Here is a 21,223-nt window from a genome sequence, read left to right as displayed (position 1 = left end):
GGAGAGTTGCAGAGTAAGAGAGAGTGCTTGCGCCGCCGCAAAGAGACAGCAGAGTTCTGTTTGGTGATTAGTTTGGTTTGGTTTATGAATCGTTGTTCCTGAATAAAGAAATACAGCTTCCCTGCCCAGCCGTATGTCTCTGGTCGTCTCTGTTACCCGCCCGTGAAGCTAGCCCGGCTAGAGCCGCCGAATTTTAACAACACGAGATCTTTCACAGAAAGATTAAAGGATGAACTGACCTTGGAAGACAAGTCTCTCTGTGACTGTCCACTGTTGAACTTTAGAGTAAAGGTTAATTTTACCCTAAAGATACATAAATCCAAGAAAGATCTCTGGCACATCCATATTATGTCCTTATTTTCTTTTTTTAATTAGTGATTTAATAATGATGGACAAGATTGTAGGATAAGAGGGGTATAGTTCCACACAATTCTCACCACCAGAGTTCACATCCCATCCCCTCCATTGGAAGCTTTCCTATTCTTTTGTTTTCAGTTAGGACAGAGAGAAATTCAGAGAAGATAAGGAGACAGAGAGAGAGAGGAAAAGAAAGATAGACACCTGCAGACCCTCTTTACTGCTTGTGAGGTATTCCCACTGCAGGTGGGGAGTAGGGGGCTTGAACTCAGGTCCAAGCATGTATTCTTTATCCCTCCGGGAGTATGGATCCAGGATCATTATGGGATGCAGAAGGTGGAAGGTCTGGCTTCTGTAATTTGCTTCTTTGCTGAACGTGGACATTGGCAGGTTGATCCATACTCACATCCTGTTTCTGTCTTTCCCTAGTGGGGCAGGGCTTTGGGGAGGTGGGGTTCCAGGATACATTGATAGGTCGTCTGCCCAAGGAAGTCAGGTTGGCATCATGGAAGTATCTGCAGCTTGGTGGCTGAAAAGCATTAAGATAAAAAGCAAAACAAATTATTTAATAATCAAGAACCTAAAGGTAAGAATATAGCAGATGAGATTTGGGGATCTTCATGTTGGAAGAAGCTAGGAAGTCTATTTTAGGTATATTCCAAGGGACCCATGACTTTACTAATTTTTACCTGAGCCTGACAGCTAACATGTAGGTGGGCTGAAAGTATGGTCTGGGGAGATGGTGGCAGTGTTGGAAATAGGACTTAGATCTTTATTTGATCCTCATTTATTAGATGCTTTTAATCCTTCCCTGTACCTGTGAATTCATTTTATTTGGGGCTACAAAATGTTTTCTCATTTCCTCAAAATGTAATTGTTGGGACATTTGTTTGAAGCAGGAAAGCAAAGCTGGGTCCTGCTCTCATGGCTAAACATTTCAACCTGCAGGTTTATAAAAGTGCCAGCAAGCGAAAAGCCCATATTCTGAAGAACCACCCAGGAGCCGAGCTCCCACCAAGCATTCGAAAGCTTCGTCCTGCCGGCCCTGGAGAGCCAGATCCCATGTTGAGCACCCACACCCAGCTCACAGGCACCATAGCCACCCCGCCCGTCTGCTGTCCCCACTGCTCCAAACAGTATAGCAGCAAGGTACAGAGCGGCTTCTAACCACCTTGGGTCCCAGGCCACTGGTTAAGGAGTCTCTCAGGAGTGGATGGCTTCTTCTGAGTGGCTGGGGGACTTAGAAGGACGTTTTCCTGGTTGAGATGGCTGAGAACTGTTTCCTGAGAAACAGGCATTGTACCCAGGGAATGGAGAGCAAATATGGTGGGTCTTCTCCAGAATCAGCACAGCCAGTAACTTAAGCTTGCTTCTCTTTCCCTGGTCCACTGAGAGTCTTGTGTTTGGATACTGTGTTCATTTATAAGCATATGCACGCAGAATAACTACACAGGAGTGTAACCGTCCTTGACAAGAGGACCTTCTTTGCTGGGTAGTCCTTGACTGATTGCTGCAGCTATCGGTGGGCTAGGGGGGTCCTTAGGTATTGGTGTCATGTAATTCTTCAAATTCCTTTTCAGCCTCTTCCTAGCATTCTGCTGCTCTAGCAAAGAAGGGTCTTATGATTTTTTTTTTTTTAAGGCATATCATATAAGACTTGCACCTTTGAATGTGTTTATACTTGAGAAAGAAGGAGAGTGATTCAGTCTAATAATGATTTTGCTATACACTTTCAGACCAAGATGGTACAGCATATTCGAAAGAAGCACCCCGAGTATGCCCAGCTCCCTAACACCTTACACACACCCCTGACGACCGCTGTGATTAGCACTGCCCCCGCCGTTTTAACCACAGACAGCGCCACTGGAGAGACCGTGGTGGTGAGTGTTTGACACGGCCTTCAGTGCCGGGCTGGGGTGCCTGTGCCTAAGCCAGAGATGTCTTGTCGCTTGACTGATTTCAGATGCAACCCATTTCCTTTCAGGTTTCTTTATTTTTATTTATGTATTATTTATTTATTTATTTATTTATTTATTTATTGGATAGAGACAGCTAGAAATTGGGAGGAGGGGGAGATGGGGAGACTGAGAGACACCTGCGGCACTGCTTCATCACTTATGAAGCTTTCCCCATGCAGGTGGGGGCTGGGGGCTCAAACCCTGGTCCTTGCACATTGTAACAAATGCACTCAACCATGTGCACCACCACCCAGCTGGTTTATGTATTTTTATTTCCTTCCCTTTTTTTAAAAAAACTTAAAAAATATATTTATTTATTCCCTTTTTTTGCCCTGGTTGTTTTTTGTTGTTGTAGTTATTGTTATTGATGTCGTCTTTGTTGGATAGGACAGAGAGAAATGGAGAGAGGAGGGGAAGACAGAGGGGGAGAGAAAGATAGACACCTGCAGACCTGCTTCACTGCTTGTGAAGCGACCCCCCTGCAGGTGGGAAGCCGGGGGCTCGAACTGGGATCCTTACACTTTGCAGTGCTTAACCTGCTGTGTTACCGCCCGACTCCCTGGTTTATGTATTTTAAATACTGGAGCACTGCCCAGCCTTTCAGCCTTGGCTTATGATGGTACCAGGGCTTGAACCTGGGATCCACCTCAGAGCCTGAGGCAGAAAAGCCTTTTGTGTGATCGTTTTGCTATTTCCCTGTCCTCCTTTGGTTTTCTACACAAGATATTGGACTTAAGATTGGGTCTGGGTCTCCCAAAGGGTGATTGGTAGCATTCTCTGTGCAAGAGATTTAGCAAGAGATTTTCAGGATTTCTGCAAGAATCAGAACCTTGATGACAGTTCCAGTGAGTTCAGCACAGACAGATGCTATATATAAATATAAATACACATTTCATATATAGTTAATCTTCTAACATCAAGGTCAATTTTTTACTTTTCTGCCTGGGCTCAAGGTTACTTAGTAGCTTTGTGATGAACTGATTTTTTTTGTAGGATTTAAGAACATGGAAATAGCCATAGCAGTAGCATTAGCAGCTAGTATGTTTTGTATGCTTTTTTTTTTTTACTTTTTTAAAAAAATATTTATTTTATTTATTCCCATTTGTTGCCCTTGTTGTTTTTTTTTATTGTTGTAGTTATTATTGTTGTTGTCGTTGTTGGATAGGACAGAGAGAAATGGAGAGAGGAGGGGAAGACAGAGAGGAGGAGAGAAAGATAGACACCTGCAGACCTGCTTCACCGCCTGTGAAGTGACTCCCCTGCAGGTGGGGAGCCAGGGTTCGAACCGGGATCCTTATGCCGGTCCTTGTGCTTTGCGCCACCTGCACTTAACCCGCTGCGCTACAGCCCGACTCCCGTTTTGTATGCTTTTTTAAAAATATTTTTATTTATTTATTATTGGACAGAGACAGAAATTGAGAGGGGAGGGGGAGACAGAGAAAGAGACAGAGAGACACCTGCAGTCCCGCCTCACTGCTTGTGAAGCTTTTCCCCTGCAGGTGGGGACCAGGGGCTTGAACCTGGGTCCTTGCACACTGTAATGTGCGTGCTTAACCTGGTGCGCCACTGCCTGGCCCCATTTTGTATGATTTTATTGAAAATATTTTATTTTAATTAATGACAGATACAGAGAGAGAAAAGCCAGAACACTGCTTAGTTCTGGCTTATGGTGGTGCTGTGGTTGAACCTGGGACCTGGGGGGCTTCTGGGCAAAACCATCATGCTTTCTCCCTAGCCTCATGTCTTACGTTGTCGTACGAAATTTTCAACAACATTACGTGATTTTTCACAGACCACAGACCTGCTCACCCAAGCCATGACAGAGCTGTCGCAGACCTTGACTACAGATTACCGGACGCCGCAAGGGGACTACCAGAGAATTCAGTACATCCCTGTGTCACAGTCTACCTCCGGTCTTCAGCAACCTCAGCATATCCAGCTTCAAGTGGTGCAGGTGGCCTCAGTATGTATCTGGTTTCTCTCTTTACCTTTCGAAGTGGTCTGTCGCCCCCTGCCGGGCTCAGCAAAGAAAGACATCTGATTGTCCGAGCTGGGGCTGGCTCCTGTAGCATGTGTTCCTGCATGCAACACATGGAAGTTTTGAGACTTAAGGCATCTGGAAATCTCTTCCATAGGCATGGCAGGCTCTGCAGAGAGCAGTGTAAGAGGATCCTGCCTGCGATAACCCAGAGGGGTTAGGCTCCCAGGTCTGTCATCGTTCTTGTGCTCCTGCAGGACAATACGCATGCGAGCTCTTTTGGACTCATCTGAATCCTTGTCCGTAGGACCCAGGTTGACCACTTTGTGAGAAACCTGTTTGCTAAATCCCAACATGGCACTGCATGACTTATCCCCAGGGGAGCTTGTGAAAAATGATTTCATTCAGGGATTGGGAAGTGACCTACCTCATTAAACACACACCATTACCATGCATGAGGACCCAGGTTCAAGCCCCCACCCCCTGCCAGTAGGGGGAAGCTTCAGGAGCAGTGAAATAAGTCCACAGGTGTCCCTTTCTCTTCCTCTCTGTCTCCCCCGCCCCCTCAATTATTATTTGTCTTAGCAAATTTTTAAAAATTTAAATGATTTGATTCAATCTCTGAATATCAGTCTGGAGGTATTAATATAGAGGTGCACTGATATTCCTTCGAACAGGAAATTAGTAGCTTCTTCTTCTTCTAGCGTTTGCCCTTCTTCTGTAGCCAGTCAACAGCAAAGCTGTCAGGAGCTGCTTGTTGCTGGCTTTGAAAGTGACTGGGATCCATGTGGATTCAGTTGGGCTAGGAAGGATCGTCAGTTTCCCCAATGAATGGGTACTTACGGGATGCACCACGAGAAGGTCGATCCAATGCAACCCATTTAGTAGCTCTTTCATGCTGATTAAGGAGTTAAAAAGAAGGCAGCCTCCCAGAACTATTGTTTCATTTAATTATGTCAACTGAGCGTAGCCAAGTGATTCAAATGAACAAATTTGTTGCTTTAAAAGGATTTGGTCTCTAAAATGTTATCTTTCTTTTTTCTTTTTTTTTTTTTCTTTAAGAAAGGATAAATTAACAAAACCATAGGGTAGGAGGGGTACAACTCCACACAATTCCCACCACCCAATCTCCATATCCCACCCCCTCCCCTGATAGCTTTCCCACTCTCTATCCCTCTGGGAGCATAGACCCAGGGTCATTGTGGGTTGTAGAAGGTGGAAGGTCTGGCTTCTGTAATTGCTTCCCCGCTGAACACGGGCGTTGACTGGTCGGTCCATACTCCCAGTCTGCCTTCTCTCTTTCCCTAGTAGGGTGGGGTTCTGGGGAAGTGGAGCTCCAAGACATATTGGTGGGCTCTTCAGTCCAGGGAAGACTGGCCAGCATCCTGATGACACCTGGAACCTGGTGACTGAAAAGAGAGTTAACATACAAAACCAAACAAATTGTTGAGCACTTTTTTTCTTATAGATACAGAGAGAAGCTTGTGAAGCTTCCTCCCTGTAGGTAGGGACTGGGTGCTTGTACCTGGGTCCTCTCATATAGTGAGCCCGGCCCCTGAGTTAAATTAAATTATTATTATTATTTTAACCAAAACACTGCTCAGCTCTGGTTTTATGGTGGAGCAGAGAGTGAGCCTGGATCTTTGGAGCCTAAGGCATGGGAGTATTATATAACCATTATGCTATTTCCCCCAGTCTAAATTTTTTTTTTATTGATTTAATAATGGCCATAGGATAAGAGGGGTACAATTCCCACCACCAGAGTTCCACATCCCATTCCTTCCATTGAAAGTTTTTCTGTTCTTTATCTCTGTGGGAGTATGGACCCAGGATCGTTATGGGGTACAGAAGGTGGAATGTTTGGCTTCTATAATTGCTTCTCCACTGGACATGAACATTGGCAGGTTGATCCATACTCCCAGCCTGTTTCTATCTTTCCCTAGTGGGGCAGAGCTCTGGAGAGGTGGGGTTCCAGGACACATTGGTGAGGTCATCTGGCCAGGAAAGCCAGGTTGGTGTCATGGTAGTATCAGCAACTTGGTGGCTGAAAAAGCATTAACATATAAACCAGAACAAATTATTTAATAATCAGGAACCTAAAGGTAAGAATATAGCAGATGAGATTTGGGGTCTCTATTTTGGAAAAAGCTAGTATGTCTATTTTAGGCATATTCCAAGGGGCCCATGACATTATAAACTTTTGCTTGAGCCCCCCAGATAACATGCAGCCCATCACTGAAATTTTAAAATGAATACCACAGCAGAAAATTGCAAGTAGCCACTGTCATTGACCATTTATCTTTCATCATATTTTTCTTATTGGAGGGTTCTAAATTTTAGGCTTTGAAGCAGTCAGTGAATACTTGAAGTTGCATATACAATGTGATATATATGTTTATTATACGGCAAGATTCTCACCTTAGCTAAATTTTCCAAAAATGTCTAGCAATACCTAAAGGTTAGGAGCCATTGTTTTAGTGGATTGATAGTGATAGCCAAAAGCAAATTCTCTCATCCCTTAACAGATAAAGATTTGATTGTTTAATGAAAAGACTTTTTTTTTTTTTCTTCCCTCCAGGGTTATTGCTGGGCTCGGTGCCTGCACTATGAATCCACTGCTCCTGGAGGCCATTTTTTCCCCTTTTTGTTGCCCTAGTTGTTGCAGCCTTGTTGCGGTTATTATTGCCATTGTTGACATTGCTTTGTTGTTGGATAGGACAGAGAGAAATGGAGAGAGGAGGGGAAGACAGAGAGGAGGAGAGAAAGATAGACACCTGCAGACCTGCTTCACCGCCCGTGAAGCGACTCCCCTGCAGGTGGGGAGCCGGGGGCTCGAACCAGGATCCTTACGCCGGTCCCTGCGCTTTGCGCCACGTGCGCTTAACCCACTGCGCCACCGCCTGACTCCCAAGACTTGTTTTTTTAATTGCCATCAGGCCTATTTAAGCACCACTGGGGCTTGGTACAGTGCCAGTACTTTGAATCCACTGTTGCCAGCAGCCATTTTACCCTTTCTTTATTTTCTATTTGCTAAGACAGAAAGAAATTGGAGTGGGGGAGATAATAGAGAGGGAAAGAGAAAGAGAGAGAACTTCAGACCTACTTCACCACTCATGAAGTGAAGTCGTCCATCCTCCCCCCCCCCCCCCGCAGGTAGGGAGCAGGGGCTTAAACCTGGGTCCCTGTACATGGTAAAGGTTGGGCTAACCACATCTACCACTGCCTGGCTTCGTTTAAGTAAAATTTAAGGGAACATGATTTTTGATTCTTGAGAATATCTCATCCAGCCTAGTATTAGGTATTGTATTCTTTCTTTTTCTTCTCTTGTAGAGTGAGGTAGCATCAGTGGCTTCTGTCTCTATTTTTTTTTTCTTGCCTCTAGGGTTATTGCTGGCGCTTGGTGCCTGCACTATGAATTCACTGCTCCTGTTGGCTATTTTTTCCCATTTGTTGCCCTTGTTGTTTATCATTGCTGTAGTTATTATTGTTATTGCTGTTGTTGTTGGACAGGACAGAGAGAAATGGAGAGAGGAGGGGAAGACAGAGGGGGAGAGAAAGACAGACACCTGCAGACTTGCTTCACCGCCTGTGAAGCAACTCCTCTGCAGGTGGGCAGCCGGGGGCTCGAACCGGGATCCTTACGCTGGTCCTTGTGCTTTGCGCCAAGTGTGCTTAACCTGCTGCGCTACAGCCCAACTCCCTCAAAGCTCTTTTTTTTTTTCTCCTATGTTTGCCATCTTGGCTTAAGCAGAGACACTCTCAGAGTAAAGCACTGGACCTGAAGGCTCATCTGTTATCTTTCTGCTGGGCCGGACAGTTGTGTTAGCTGATGTTTCCTCCCTCTGGAAGCATTTCTCTTTTGCTGTCATCATAGTCTGTCTGCCTTTGGCTTGTTCCTGTCTCCAGGCCACTTCCCCTCACCAGTCTCAGCAGTCCACGGTGGACGTCGGCCAGCTCCATGATCCTCAGGCCTACACCCAGCATGCCATCCAGGTGCAGCACATCCAGGTGACAGAGTCCGCTCCCTCGGCGCCACCGCCATCCCAGGTGCGCTCTCTGTAGACTGCTCACCAGGGACTTTAGTTAAAGAGCTTTGGCTGGGACATAACTACCCTGGTAGAGTGCACACTTTACTGTGCATGAGGACCACAGGAGAACAGCATGGGTGGCACCAGTGTGGCATTCCATGAATGGTGGGCTAGTGCTATGGTATCACTCCCATGTCCATCTCTCTATATTTATATGTCTGATTTTAAAGAAATGAAAAATTGAGGGGACCGGGCAGTGGTGCATGCAGTTGAATGTACACATTGCCATATGCAAGGATCCAGGCTCAAGCCTCCGCTCCCCTTCTGCAGGGGGAAGCTTCATAAGCGGTAAAGTAGGGCAGCTGCAGGTATCTCTTTCTCTCTCCCTCGCTCCCTGTCCCTTCTCAGTTTCTCTCTGTCTGATCAAAATAAATAAATAGTTTTAGAAAAATAATTTTAAAAAATAGGACTTTTGCCAGGAGGATGCTGTGGTGAAGAGGCTCCTGGAAGTAGGTGCAGGGCCATTTCCATTGAGGGGTGGGGTACATGGGTGGGATGCCAGGGGGTACATCAATTTGGTTTCAAATAAGGAAGCATGCACCAGGAGAAGGATTCTGAGATTCCCTGCAAGGGAGCTCTTTTCCCTGGGTATAGGGCGTATGTGGGTTTGTCAGTAAGTTATACGATTCAGAAGAAGGAAAGATGATGTTTAGCAGGGAATTGAAGACATTTTCGAATTAGGCCTTGAAGCAAGAGTGTGATTCGGACTTGGTGGTTGGGGAGGGCATTGTGATCTGAATAAGTCTTCTTTGTAAATGAAGACACAGATATGTTCTGGAAATGATAGTATATTTGTAGAACTGTTAAGGTCAACATCGGAAAATGATGCTTGGGGGGGAAAGCAGAATGGCAGCTTGGAGCTGGTGTTTGGAGTGTTGACAGGCAGAGTCTGGTTTTGGGCTTTATTCTGTGGGTAGGAGTGAACCCGTGTGTGTGTGTGTGTGTGTGTGTGTGTGTGTGTGTGTGTGTGGCCTGTGTTTAGTTCTACTAACTCGGGGGGGGGGGGATTGTCTAGTGTGCTTCGATGCAATTATGCCTTCTTTTTTTAAATTTCTATAATGGGGGATTAATGTTTTACAGTCAACAGTAAATATAATAGTTTGGACATGCATAACATTTCTCAGTTTCCCACCTCACAATACAACCCCCACTAGATCCTCTGTTATCCTTTGCCAGGACCTGTACTTTCCCTGCCCCACCCGAGTCTTTTACTTTGTTGCAATACACTAAGCAATTATGCCTCCTAACATCTACTTTATATTACAAGTGAATTCTGTGGCATAGACAGGTTGTTAGCTTCATTCCCCTTTATGCAATGTAGAGCATTATACTTTTTCAAAATTTCAAACAAGATTTACTTATTCTTATTTATGAAAGAATAAAACAGAGCATTACTCTGGCATATGAGATGTCAGAGACTGGACTCAGGGCCTCATGCTTGTACTCCGGCACATTATCCACTTCACCACCTCCCAGGCTACTGTCTTTACTTTTTGTAATTCCTATTTTCACTTTTATTTTTATTTTTTTTTTATATTACTTCTTGATGGGTATGTGTGGGGCAGAGTGAATAAAGGAGACATAGAGAAAGGCCAGACTATCCTTCAGGCATATATGCTGCCAAGGATCAAACTTAGAATTTTTTTTTTTTTTTGTAATTCATTCATTTATTTATTTATTTATTTATTTATTTATTTATTTATTTATTTATTTATTTACAAAATGGAAACACTGACAAGACCATAGGATAAGGGGTACAATTCCTACCACCAGAGCTTAATATCCCATCCCCTCCCCTGATAGCTTTCCTATTCTTTATCCCTCTGGGAGTATGGACCCAAGGTCATTGTGGGATGCAGAAGGTGGAAGGTCTGGCTTCTGTAATTGATTCCCCGCTGAACAGGGGCATTGACAGATCGGGCCATACTTCCACAAACTTAGAATCTTATGCTTACAAGTCTAGTGCTCTACCACTATGTAACCTCCCAAGCCACTCACTCACCCTATCTATCTATCTATCTATCTATCTATCTATCTATCTATCTATCTATCTATCTACCTACCTACCTACCTACCTACCTACCTATCTATCTATTTTTCATATTTACTTATTTATTTTAATGAGAGATATGGAGAGCAAGATACAGAGAGAGAAAGAGAGAGAGACTAACACACTGCTCAGCTCTGGTTTATGGTGGTTCTGGGGATTGAACCTGGGACCTCAGAGCCTCACGTCACGTCATTTATCTTTCCTAACAAGTTTATTGACATTAACATTTTTGGTTGGTCATAAATAATCCTTTGAAAACATTAGGATTTCAGAGGTATGGTTACTTTTCATTGATCTCATTCTTAGTCAAGAATTAGTTTCAGTGGTCAGGTGGTGGTGCACCTGGTTAAGTGTATGTATTACCATGCACAAGGACCCGGGTTCAAGCCCCTGGTCCCCATCTGCAGAGGGAAAGCTGCATGAGTGGTGAAGCAGTGCTGCAGGTGTCTCTCTGTTTCTCTGTCTCTGTCTCTCTCTACCTCTTCAGTTTCTCTCTGTTCTATCAAAATAAATAAAGATAAAAAAAAAAAAACAACCAGTTTCATCAGTGATTCTCTGGGTATTATAATTCACATCAGTTAGGTTTATTTTCTTTTATTTATTGATTGATTTATTTATTTATGAAAGGAGACATTAACAAAATCATAGGATGGGGGGGTATTTTCTTTAACTATATATAAGTCAACTCAATTGGAAATTCTTAAGTTTCCACTCAGCCTGTTGTTTCTCTCCAGGTAGCTGGGCAGCCCCTGAGCCCGGCCTCCCAGCACTCTCAGCAGGGACTCAGCCCCTCCCAGATCCAGGGCAGTTCTTCCGCCCAGGGCCAGTCTCTCCAGCAGCAGCAGAGCTCCTCAGTTCAGCACACTTACCTCTCCAACGCTTGGAACTCCTTCCGGGGCTACTGTGAGTAAGAAGCAAGAATCAAAGGGGTTATTGGGGAGTCGGGTGGTAACACAGCGGGTTAAGCCCAAGTGGCGTGAAGCGCAAAGACCAGCGTAAGGATCCTGGTTCGAGCTCTCGGCTCCCCACCTGCAGGGGAGTCGCTTCACAAGTGGTGAAGCAGGTCTGCAGGTGTCTATCTTTCTCTCCCTCTCTCTGTCTTTCCCTCCTCTCTCCGTTTCTGTCTGTCCTATCTAACAATGACAACATCAGTAACAACAACAATAATAACTACAACAATAAAAAAAGCCAACGGCAACAAAAGGCAAAATAAATACATTTTAAAAAATTAAAAGAACAAAAACCAAAAACAAAAAAAAAGGGGGTTATTGATGGGGAGTTGAGTCAATGATGACCGGTCAGTATTTCATCATCTTGAGAATAGCTTTTCTGGGGAGCCAGTAGGTGGTACACCTGGTTGAGCACACACATTGCGTGTGCAAGGACCCAGGTTCAAGCTCCTGGTCCCCACATGCAGCGGAGGAAGCTTTACAAGTGGTGAAGTAGTGCTGCAGGTGTCTCTCTCCTTCCCTTTCTGTCTTCCTCTCCTACCTCAGTTCATTCAGTCATTCATTTGTAAATGAATGAATGATCAAACAAACAAATAATAGCTTTTCTGGATGAAAATATCCCTGGCCATTGTCTGCACTACTACATGTACCTGAATGAGTTTCATAACAAAGTTCAAAGTAGCAGCCTGATCTCAGAGAAGGACCCATTGCAGATCCATTGGGAATATTGCTGGGCGCAGGGTAGGCAGGCACTTTCCATAGTAGCAACTATGGATGCAGCGTATGTTGATGGTAATGATTCATCAGTGTTCATTGAATCCCTATCAGCCACAGTGCTAAAACTGAGGTATAGGCAGAATGAATACTGACATTTGTGTTGTAGCATCATAGAGTTAACTTTCATGAAGCTGTCACCAGTGTGCCCAGAATGAATCTGAGCCCTATATCTGTCATAGTCACTATTTCAAACAACCAGTGAGATAAGTACAAGTGTTATATGCATTTACCGATAAGGCAATTTAGACAGAGAGTAACTTCTCCAAGGAGCATAGCCAGCTGATACACAGAGGGTTGGAACCCAGGCAATCTGACTCCATTCCACTGCTTCTCCAGATAAGATAGTTGTGGTGCAAAGAGGTCTAGGGGCTCTCTTTAGAAGTACCAGGAAGTTATTTCAGAACCCTGAGAGGAGTGTTAGCAGGAACATTACAGGTTTGATTGCCAAAGGTTAGACAAAGCAGGTGACAGCCTTCATTGTTAACTGAGCTTTGTGAGACCATAATTCTTCTTCTTCTAGCGTTTGCCCTTCTTCCGTAGCCAGTCAACAGCATCAGGTTGAGCCTGATGTAAAGTTTCGAGACCTCCTTTGAATCTGGAGAGGTGGCAGTCGTTGACTATGTGGGTCATAGTCTGTCTGTAGCCGCAGGGGCAGTTCGGGTCGTCTCTGGCTCCCCAGCGGTGGAACATAGCGGCGCACCGGCCATGGCCTGTTCGATAGCGATTGAGGAGGGCCCAATCATAACGTGCTAGGTCAAAGCCGGGTTGACGCTTGCAGGGGTCTGTGCGGAAGGAGCAGGTTTTTAATTCTTTTCAATTTTCCTAATACTTTTTTAAAGAAGGTGTTTTTTTTTTTAATCTATCTATTATTGAATAGAGGCAGAGAGAATTGAGAAGGGAGGAGAGATAGTGAGGGAAAGAGACAGAGAGACACCTGCAGCCCTGTTTCACCACTCTGAAGCTCTTCCCCCTACAGGTGGGGACTGGGGGCTTGAACCAGAGACCATGTGCATTGTAATGTGAGTGCTTTTTTTTTTTTTTTTTTTATCTTGTCCCTTCTGTACCAATTACTCTCCTCGTCAGTATCTACATTTTTTGCCCAAGGTGTGGAATCAGTCATCTTCCCAAGGAGCTCTGGCTTTTTCTACTAGAGTTTGTTACCTAGAGACTATTGACTGGGTCCTGGGTGAATTCTGCTTTTTATTTGTTTTAATTAGTAACACTGGTGATAATATAAAATTCAAATTACAAGTTGTAAATGCTAGGAAGTAGTGAATACCTTGTGCCACTAATTCAGATTTGAATATGAGATGGGAATATTGACCTAACAGGTATATCTTTGTAACTTATTTCAGATTTAAAAAAAGAAAAAAAATCATTCCCTATTTACTGTTTGGTATTCATTGATTGTTTCTGACATTGGTACTTTTCTAATCACATGATCAATCTTGTTTATTGATTGATTGCCATCAAGGTTATTACTGGGACTCCGTGCCTGCTTGATGACTCCATCATCCTTTGGGGCCATTTTTTCCTCCTTTTCTCTTAATGAGAATGAGAGAGAAATAGAGAGATAAAAGATAGAGAGGAGAGATACCTGCATGCTACTCTACTGTACATTGAAGCAGCAGGTGGGGACCAGGGACTTGAACCATGTCCTTGCACATGGTGACATGTGTATTCTACTGGGTGTGCCACTACCCAGACCCCATATGATCAATTTTTATTAGATGTTTCCAGTATTTCAAGATACTCAAAGCAAATCCACTGAAAATGTCTCAGTGGGGCATGTCATTGTTGGTTTGATAATTTATTTCTAAAACTTGCTCTGAACCACTGACCTCTGGCTGTTTCCTGTTTTTCAGCATCTGAGATTCAAATGATGACACTTCCCGCAGGTCAGTTTGTGATTACAGATAGTGGCGTGGCCACTCCTGTCACCACGGGCCAAGTAAAGGCGGTCACACAGGTAAGCTGTGCTTCTCTCGGGAGGCTTTATGTATTTATTTATTTTGAGGTTTTCTTTTTTAAAAAAATATTTATTTATTCTATTTTGTTGCCCTTGTGTTATTGTTGTAATTATTATTGTTGTTGGTATTGATGTCGTTGTTGTTGGATAGGACAGAGAGAAATGGAGAGAGGAGGGCAAGACAGAGAGGGGGAGAGAAAGACAGACATCTGCAGACCTGCTTCACCACTTGTGAAGCGACTCCCCTGCAGGTGGGGAGCTGGGGGCTCAAACTGGGATCCTTACACCGGTCCTTGCGCTTTGTGCCATATGCGTTTAACTCACTGCACTACCGCCGGACTCCCAGATTTATTTTTTTAACCAGAGCACTGCTCAGCTCTGGTTTATGGTGGTGCAGGGACCGAATTTGGGGCTTTGAAGCCTCAGGTATGGAGAGTCTGTTTGCATAACCATTATGCTATCTACCCTTTGCCCTCGGGAGGATTTTTCTACCCACCACACTGCACTGCTCTTTCCTCCCATCTCTAACTCCTCCCTCAACCTTTCTTTAAAATTGTTAGCATAATTAATGACTAAGGGCCGGGTGGTGGCGTACCTGGTTGAACGCACATGCCACAGTGTGCAAGGACCCAGGTTCAAGGCCCTGGCCCCCACCTGCAGGGGGAAGATTGTGCTAGTGGTGAAGCAGGCCTGTAGCTATCTCTCCTCCTCTCTAGCTCCCCCATTCTCTTGATTTCTGGCTGTCTCTATCTAATAAATAAAGATAATTAAAAAATATAAAAGAAATAACTAGCTGGGGCAGAGAAGATAGTATAATGGTTACGTAAAGACACTGTCATGCCTAAGTCACAGGTTCAGTCCTCCACATCACCACAAGCCAGAGAGCTGATAGTGCTCTGGTAAAATTAAAAAAAAAATAATAATGATGATGATGATAATAATAATAGGAAATAGCTAGCTGAAGTTCTGTGAAGGAGTATCTCAATTCAGGAAAAAATGAAAGAGAAGTGTGTTTTCATAAATTGAAATTTACTCAGCTTAGGGGATTTTACTCTAAGGTTGCATTTACCCTATGCTTTTTTGTATTAAAATATCTCTCACAATAACTTCATTTGGCAAAATCAAATTTGGAAATGTTTATTATAACTCTGTTTTGCTGATCTTTGACATTCTGATGTCTAGGAACCACTGATCTTGACAGTCTCCACTGCCTATATTATCCCTCCTTAAGGAGATTGACCTTCTTTTGTTCTTTATAATTATTTAAGATTTATTTATTTATTTATTGGACAGAGACAGAAAAATCAAGAGGGAAGTGGGAGATAAAGAGGGAGAGAGACACCTGCAGCCCTGCTTCACTATTCTTTTTTTTTTTAATTTTTTTTTAATATTTATTTTATTTATTTATTCCCTTTTGTTGCCCTTGTTGTTTTATTGTTGTAGTTATTATTGTTGTTGTCGTTGTTGGATAGGACAGAGAGAAATGGAGAGAGGAGGGGAAGACAGAGAGGGGGAGAGAAAGATAGACACCTGCAGACCTGCTTCACCGCCTGTGAAGCGACTCCCCTGCAGGTGGGGAGCCGGGGTTGGAACCGGGATCCTTATGCTGGTCCTTGTGCTTTGCGCCACCTGCGCTTAACCCGCTGCGCTACAGCCCGACTCCCCTGCTTCACTATTCTTAAAGTTTTCCCCTGCACGTGGGGACCAGAGTCTCGAACCTGGATTTTTGCACATTGTAACATAATGCACTCAACCAGCTACACCACAGCTTGGCCCCATAAACTGTCTCTTCTTTGTATTCATCTTATCTTTAGATTGACAGAGTGAGTTATTTTATGACTGTCTAAATTCTTCAGAGCAGTTTACCATCATCATGCAAATCCCTGTACCTCAAGCTCTGTCTGTGTCATTGGCTACAACAGCTAAGATGCTCCTCAACTCACCTTTGTAGAAGGGGCTGGGCAGTAGCACACAGGGTTACATGGTGCGAAGTGCAAGGACCTGTGCAAGGATCCCAGTTCGAGCTTCCGGCTCCCCACCTGCATCGGGGTTTGCTTCACAAGTGGCGAAGCAGGTCTGCAAGTGACTATCTTTCTCCCTCTCTATATATCTCCCCCTCCTCTCTCAATTTTTCTCTGGTCCTATCTAACAACAATAACAACAATAATAACAATGGAAAAGAGATGGCTGCCAGGAGCAGTGGATTTGAAGTGCAGACCCAGCAATAATCCCGTAGGCAAAAGGAGAGAGAGAGAGAGATTACCTTTATAGTCAGTTACTATGACCAGTCCATTTTCTCTACAGGACTTAGGTAAAGGATCCCCCATAGGTGTCTCTTATGGTGTCCCCTGGTAACATTTCTTTGCTTATTCCTTCTGTCCCTAGCTCACACTCCTCACCAAACTCTCCCTCCTCTCCTTCCTGGCTCAGATAGCTAAAGGTCCTTTTCATCTTGCTCTAGGGTCATTATGTGTTATCAGAAAGTCAACCGGAACTGGAAGAAAAGCAAACTTCTGCCCTCTCTGGGGGAGTCCAGGTTCAGCCAACTGCACACAGTGATCTGGACCCACAGAGCACCAGCCAGCAGCAGCCGACACAATACATCATTACAACCACCACCAATGAGAATGGGAGCAGTGAAGTGCATATCACTAAACCTTAACTTCTGTCCCCGGAACTAGAATCAAGCGGTCACATCATGTTTTTTTCTCACTCATAAGTCTGCAAACTTCTGACACTGGGAACTCCTTAACTCTTTTTAAAGATTTATCACTCAAAAAAAAAAAAAAAAGATTTATCATTCACTCAAGAGTTTGGAAGCCATGATAACTCCTACATACACTGGGGCTTATTTTTTACCAAGGCTGTCTTTATCAAACTGACTCTTCAAACCCTAGGAGTTACTGCCACGGAATGGAGAGCTTTCAGGAGAAAGATTCCATGATGGAGACACTTTGCCTTTGTTCTTGGAATTTTTTCTTCTCTTTTCTTTTCTTTTCTCTTCTTTTTTTTTTAAACACAGTGGTAAGCCTTACTTTTCCTTTGTGGAAATATTAAGTGGTGTGTTGTGTTCATACCAAAGGTGGAGAAAGGATACGCCAAGTCCATGGCCACAGAACTTCTTAATTCTGAGTCATGGCACCAAAGGGGAAGGGGGCATTTTATGGACATGTATTAGGTCAAACTGTTTCACTTGTGAGCTTGATTTTGTTCTTTTTACGTATTTTAACAAAGGGAGCCAATTGGATAAGAACATTTAAAATGAGGAAATGAAAGTCTGACAGTGATGCTCTGAATGAAAACTGTCATCTAGATTTTTGCTATCACTGTTTTTTTAAACTTGACTTTTTTTTTTTTTTCTCAAAAACCATTGTTGGGCTAATATCCACAGCTGCTGTCCCTCAACAGATTAGGCCAGAACCTCATGTTCTGAGAAATTTACTTTATTACAATGACGGACTCCCTGTAAGAGAAAAGGTTGCTTGGTGTCAGAATTGAAATGTCGACTTGAAAGCCTTGCTTCCCGTTCTCTGGTTGTGGTTGAAGATAGTGATACTGGTACCAGGAAAAATTACTAGAACACTGATAATAAAAAGCACTGAAAGCTTGTAGGATCCATTGACCATTCATCTCCAGAGGATGAATTCCTGGCTCTTCTCATCAGGTGTACATTCAGCTCTTGCTCACAGCATTTGGTGTGTTTTAGTACTTCTAATGCTGTTTTAAAATGATCATTCTTTGAGGTTGGATGGAAAGGTGGCCCTCCTTCCTTCTTAATGCTAGTATTAAACATCTTGCAATCCTCTGATTTTTTTTTTTAAAGATGATTCATACTTAGGTGAAAAATAAACATGTGGGGACCACTTATAATTTGCTAAGTGAATTAGAAAGGATCTGGAAAAATTCCAGTCTATATGAATGTTAAAGTGTTAGTTAGGAGAGAGGGAAAAAAATCTGCCTCAATGATAGTTTTTCTTAACTATGTTCCTGTTTTGGGAGTTTGTTTGCTATGAATTCAACAGGAAAATAGTTTCCTTTTCTTTTTAATTGTACATTCCAAGTATACACATAAAACATAGGAGAAAGCAGTATGTATTTTAAGAACTTTTTGTGATACGCTAACACGTTTTTAAGGATAATTATTGCATGATAGACTTTCTCACTCCAGAACAGAAAGATTTAACTTCAATTTCAAAGGAAGTTAATTAATTTATTTTATTTACATTTCTAGCTAAAAACTAGTTCTACCAATTAAGACATAGGGTACCTTTATGGTAAGGATACTTTTCTGAGGAATAAACAAGTCTGTTGAAACAACTTTGTTGACATTGTAGATTTTGCACTTTATTTTTTGAGACCTCATTCATTCAGTTATCCCTAGAGATTTGACCACTAAGAGAACTTGACAACGTTACTTGGTAAATGTGTAGTGACAGGAAATGGGTTCTATGTCTTTGGTAACTGAGACGTAATGGTGATGTTTTCAGTAGAAAATATTGACCCTAGGTCACAAAATAGAGACTCAGGGTCTCAAAGTCCCACACATAATATTGTAAATAACCTAATATCCAGACTAGAGAGACTTGGTAGGTGAAAAATATTAGACTTTCTCAAGGATCTAGTTTAGTTTTTTGGTTTCTTTTTTCTTTTCTTTCTTTCTTTCTTTTCTTTTTTTTTTTACCTTAAACTTGACCCTGATGGGTCCTTTTTGAGTCAGGAAGGCACCACCCCTCTCCCTCAGGAATAACTTATTGATCAGAATAGAAAACTATCACTAAATGGAATGTTCATTTGATGCCAGTTATTTTGAGTTTTAAAATACACAGAAGAAAACATTGTGGGAGGATTTCTTTGTGTCTTTCCCATCTAACTTTGTTTTTGTTTTACTGTCCTTATGTGGAGTAAGTGAAGACTCTCAAACTCATTTGTATGTGATCAGGGAGAGATGGCAGGTGGCAGCCAAGCCAAACCAACACAGCTTTAAGATCAGGTATTCTGCACATTCATTCCAAGGTACAGTAATAGATTTTTCAAAAGGACATGGATTTCAAGTGATGGAATATTAGAAACCATCTAACGACCCAATCTGGAAATGCTGTATGTAGCCAGAATTTATATTGTGGCTTATTTTAAAAATACATGGGCACTGAGGACTTCTCTGCCAGTACAGTGTGAACATGTCGGAGTAGGTATTGAGTAGCTTTTACATTTTCATTGTTTGATTTGTGCCCACAGGGACATTTCATCATGTGAAATTCTTGTTATTCTTGCGGAAGAAGAAACCTGTTCTTTTGATCTTTTTTGAATTGTTTTCCAATTTAGAATTATCCTTTCAAAAAAGTCTATGATGTCTAGGGCTAAGAAGCACTTCATGAGAGGTTAAAGCTGACCCACAAATTGAAAATGTTACTGTATCCTGTTATTTAAATGTGAACATTAATTGTACATTCAGTGAGTTAATAGTGTTAATAGTCTTGTGCTACTCAGCAGGTGTAAAAACTTAATAAATATTTTTTGTAATAAACATTGTTCTCATGTATACATATGAAGCTAACAAGAGCTGAGATGGTTGCATAAAGACTAACAGGGCTGGGCAGCGGCGGACAGGGTTGAGTACCCATAGTACAAAGCTGAAGGACTGGCGAAAGGATCCTGGTTCCAGCCCCCAGCTCCCCAACTGCAGGGGAATGCTTCCCAAGTGGTGAAGCAGGTCTGCAGGTGTCTCTCTCTCTCTCTCTCTCACTCTCTCTCTATCTATCTTCCCTTTTTCTCTCAATTTACCTCTGTCCTATCCAATAAAGTAATGGGAAAAATGTCCAGGAGCAGTGGATTTATAGTGTAGGCTCTGAGCCCCAGTGATAACCCTGAAGGCAAAAAACAAAACAAACAAACCCCTAATATTATAATTTACAGTGTTTTCACTCTGGCCAAATGCTAAGGTAAGGAATTTATGAATAATAACTATATATTAGACTCCCCTGCCACTTAGCATTGTATCTTTCTTATTTATTTATTTTCCCTTTTGTTGCCCTTGTTTTTTTATTGCTGTTGTAGTTATTATTGTTGTTGTTATTGATGTCATTGTTGTTGGATAGGACTGAGAGAAATGGAGAGAGGAAGGGAAGACAGAGAGGGGGAGAGAAAGATAGACACCTGCAGACCTGCTTCACTGATTATGAAGCGACCCCCCTGCAGGAGAGGAGTCGGGGACTCGAACCGGCATCCTGACGCCGGTCCTTGTGCTTTGCGCCACCTGCGCTTAACCCACTGCACTACCGCCTGACTACCAGCTTTTAATTTTTTTTAAAATGTTTTTATTATTATCTTTATTTATTTATTGGATTGAGACAGCCAGAAATCAAGAGGGAAGGGGTGATAGAGAGACACCTGCAGCCCTGCTTCACCACTCGCAAAGATTTCCCCCTGTAGGTGGGGATCAGGGGCTCAAACCCAGGTCCTTGAGTGTTGTAATATGTGCGCTCAACTAGGTGTGCCACCACCTGGCCCCTCAGCTTTTAATTATTTTTATTTATTCATTGGATAGAGACTGTCAGAAACTGAGAGGGAAGGAGGAAGATAGAGGAGAGAGACAGGGAGACACCTGTAGCACTGCTTCACCACTTGTGCAGCTTTCCCCCTGCAGGTGGGGACCAGGGGCTCGAACTTGGGTCTTTGTGCAAGCATTGTATCTTAAAAAGATAAAGATTTAATCTTTGGGCGGAGGGTAGATAGCTTAATGGTTATGCAAACAGACTCTCATGCCTGAGGCTCCAAAGTCCCAGGTTCAATCCCCGTACCACTTCTTCTTCTAGCGTTTGCCCTTCTTCCGTAGCCAGTCAACAGCATCAGATTGAGCCAGATGTAAAGTTTCGAGACCTCCTTTGAATCTGGAGAGGTGGCAGTCGTTGACTATGTGGGCCATAGTCTGTCTGGAGCCGCAGGGGCAGTTCGGGTCGTCTCTGGCTCCCCAGCGATGGAACATAGCAGCGCACCGGCCATGGCCTGTTCGATAGCGATTGAGGAGGGCCCAGTCATAACGTGCTAGGTCTAAGCCGGGTTGACGCTCGCAGGGGTCTGTGATGAGGTGTTTGTTCTT

At 43.2% G+C, this 21,223-nt stretch overlaps 1 protein-coding gene across 1 annotated transcript in view; it reads left to right on the top strand.

Moving 5' to 3' along the window:
• The window catches only part of PRDM10 (PR/SET domain 10), a 100,875-nt gene extending 81,224 nt beyond the window's left edge, over positions 1–19,651 (top strand). The window contains exons 16-22 of the mRNA XM_060179885.1: positions 1,306–1,506; positions 2,094–2,237; positions 4,108–4,278; positions 8,200–8,340; positions 11,166–11,334; positions 14,024–14,127; positions 16,589–19,651. Coding sequence (XP_060035868.1) covers positions 1,306–1,506; positions 2,094–2,237; positions 4,108–4,278; positions 8,200–8,340; positions 11,166–11,334; positions 14,024–14,127; positions 16,589–16,789 — 1,131 coding nt within the window. The 3' untranslated portion in view covers positions 16,790–19,651. The remainder of the gene's footprint in view (positions 1–1,305; positions 1,507–2,093; positions 2,238–4,107; positions 4,279–8,199; positions 8,341–11,165; positions 11,335–14,023; positions 14,128–16,588) is intronic.
• The last annotated feature ends 1,572 nt before the right edge of the window (positions 19,652–21,223 follow it).

This window comes from Erinaceus europaeus, chromosome 20, assembly GCF_950295315.1.
Source record: "Erinaceus europaeus chromosome 20, mEriEur2.1, whole genome shotgun sequence".
Classification (NCBI taxonomy): domain Eukaryota; kingdom Metazoa; phylum Chordata; class Mammalia; order Eulipotyphla; family Erinaceidae; genus Erinaceus; species Erinaceus europaeus.
Note: the sequence above shows the minus strand (reverse complement) of the source record. Positions and strands in the feature narration are given on the sequence as shown.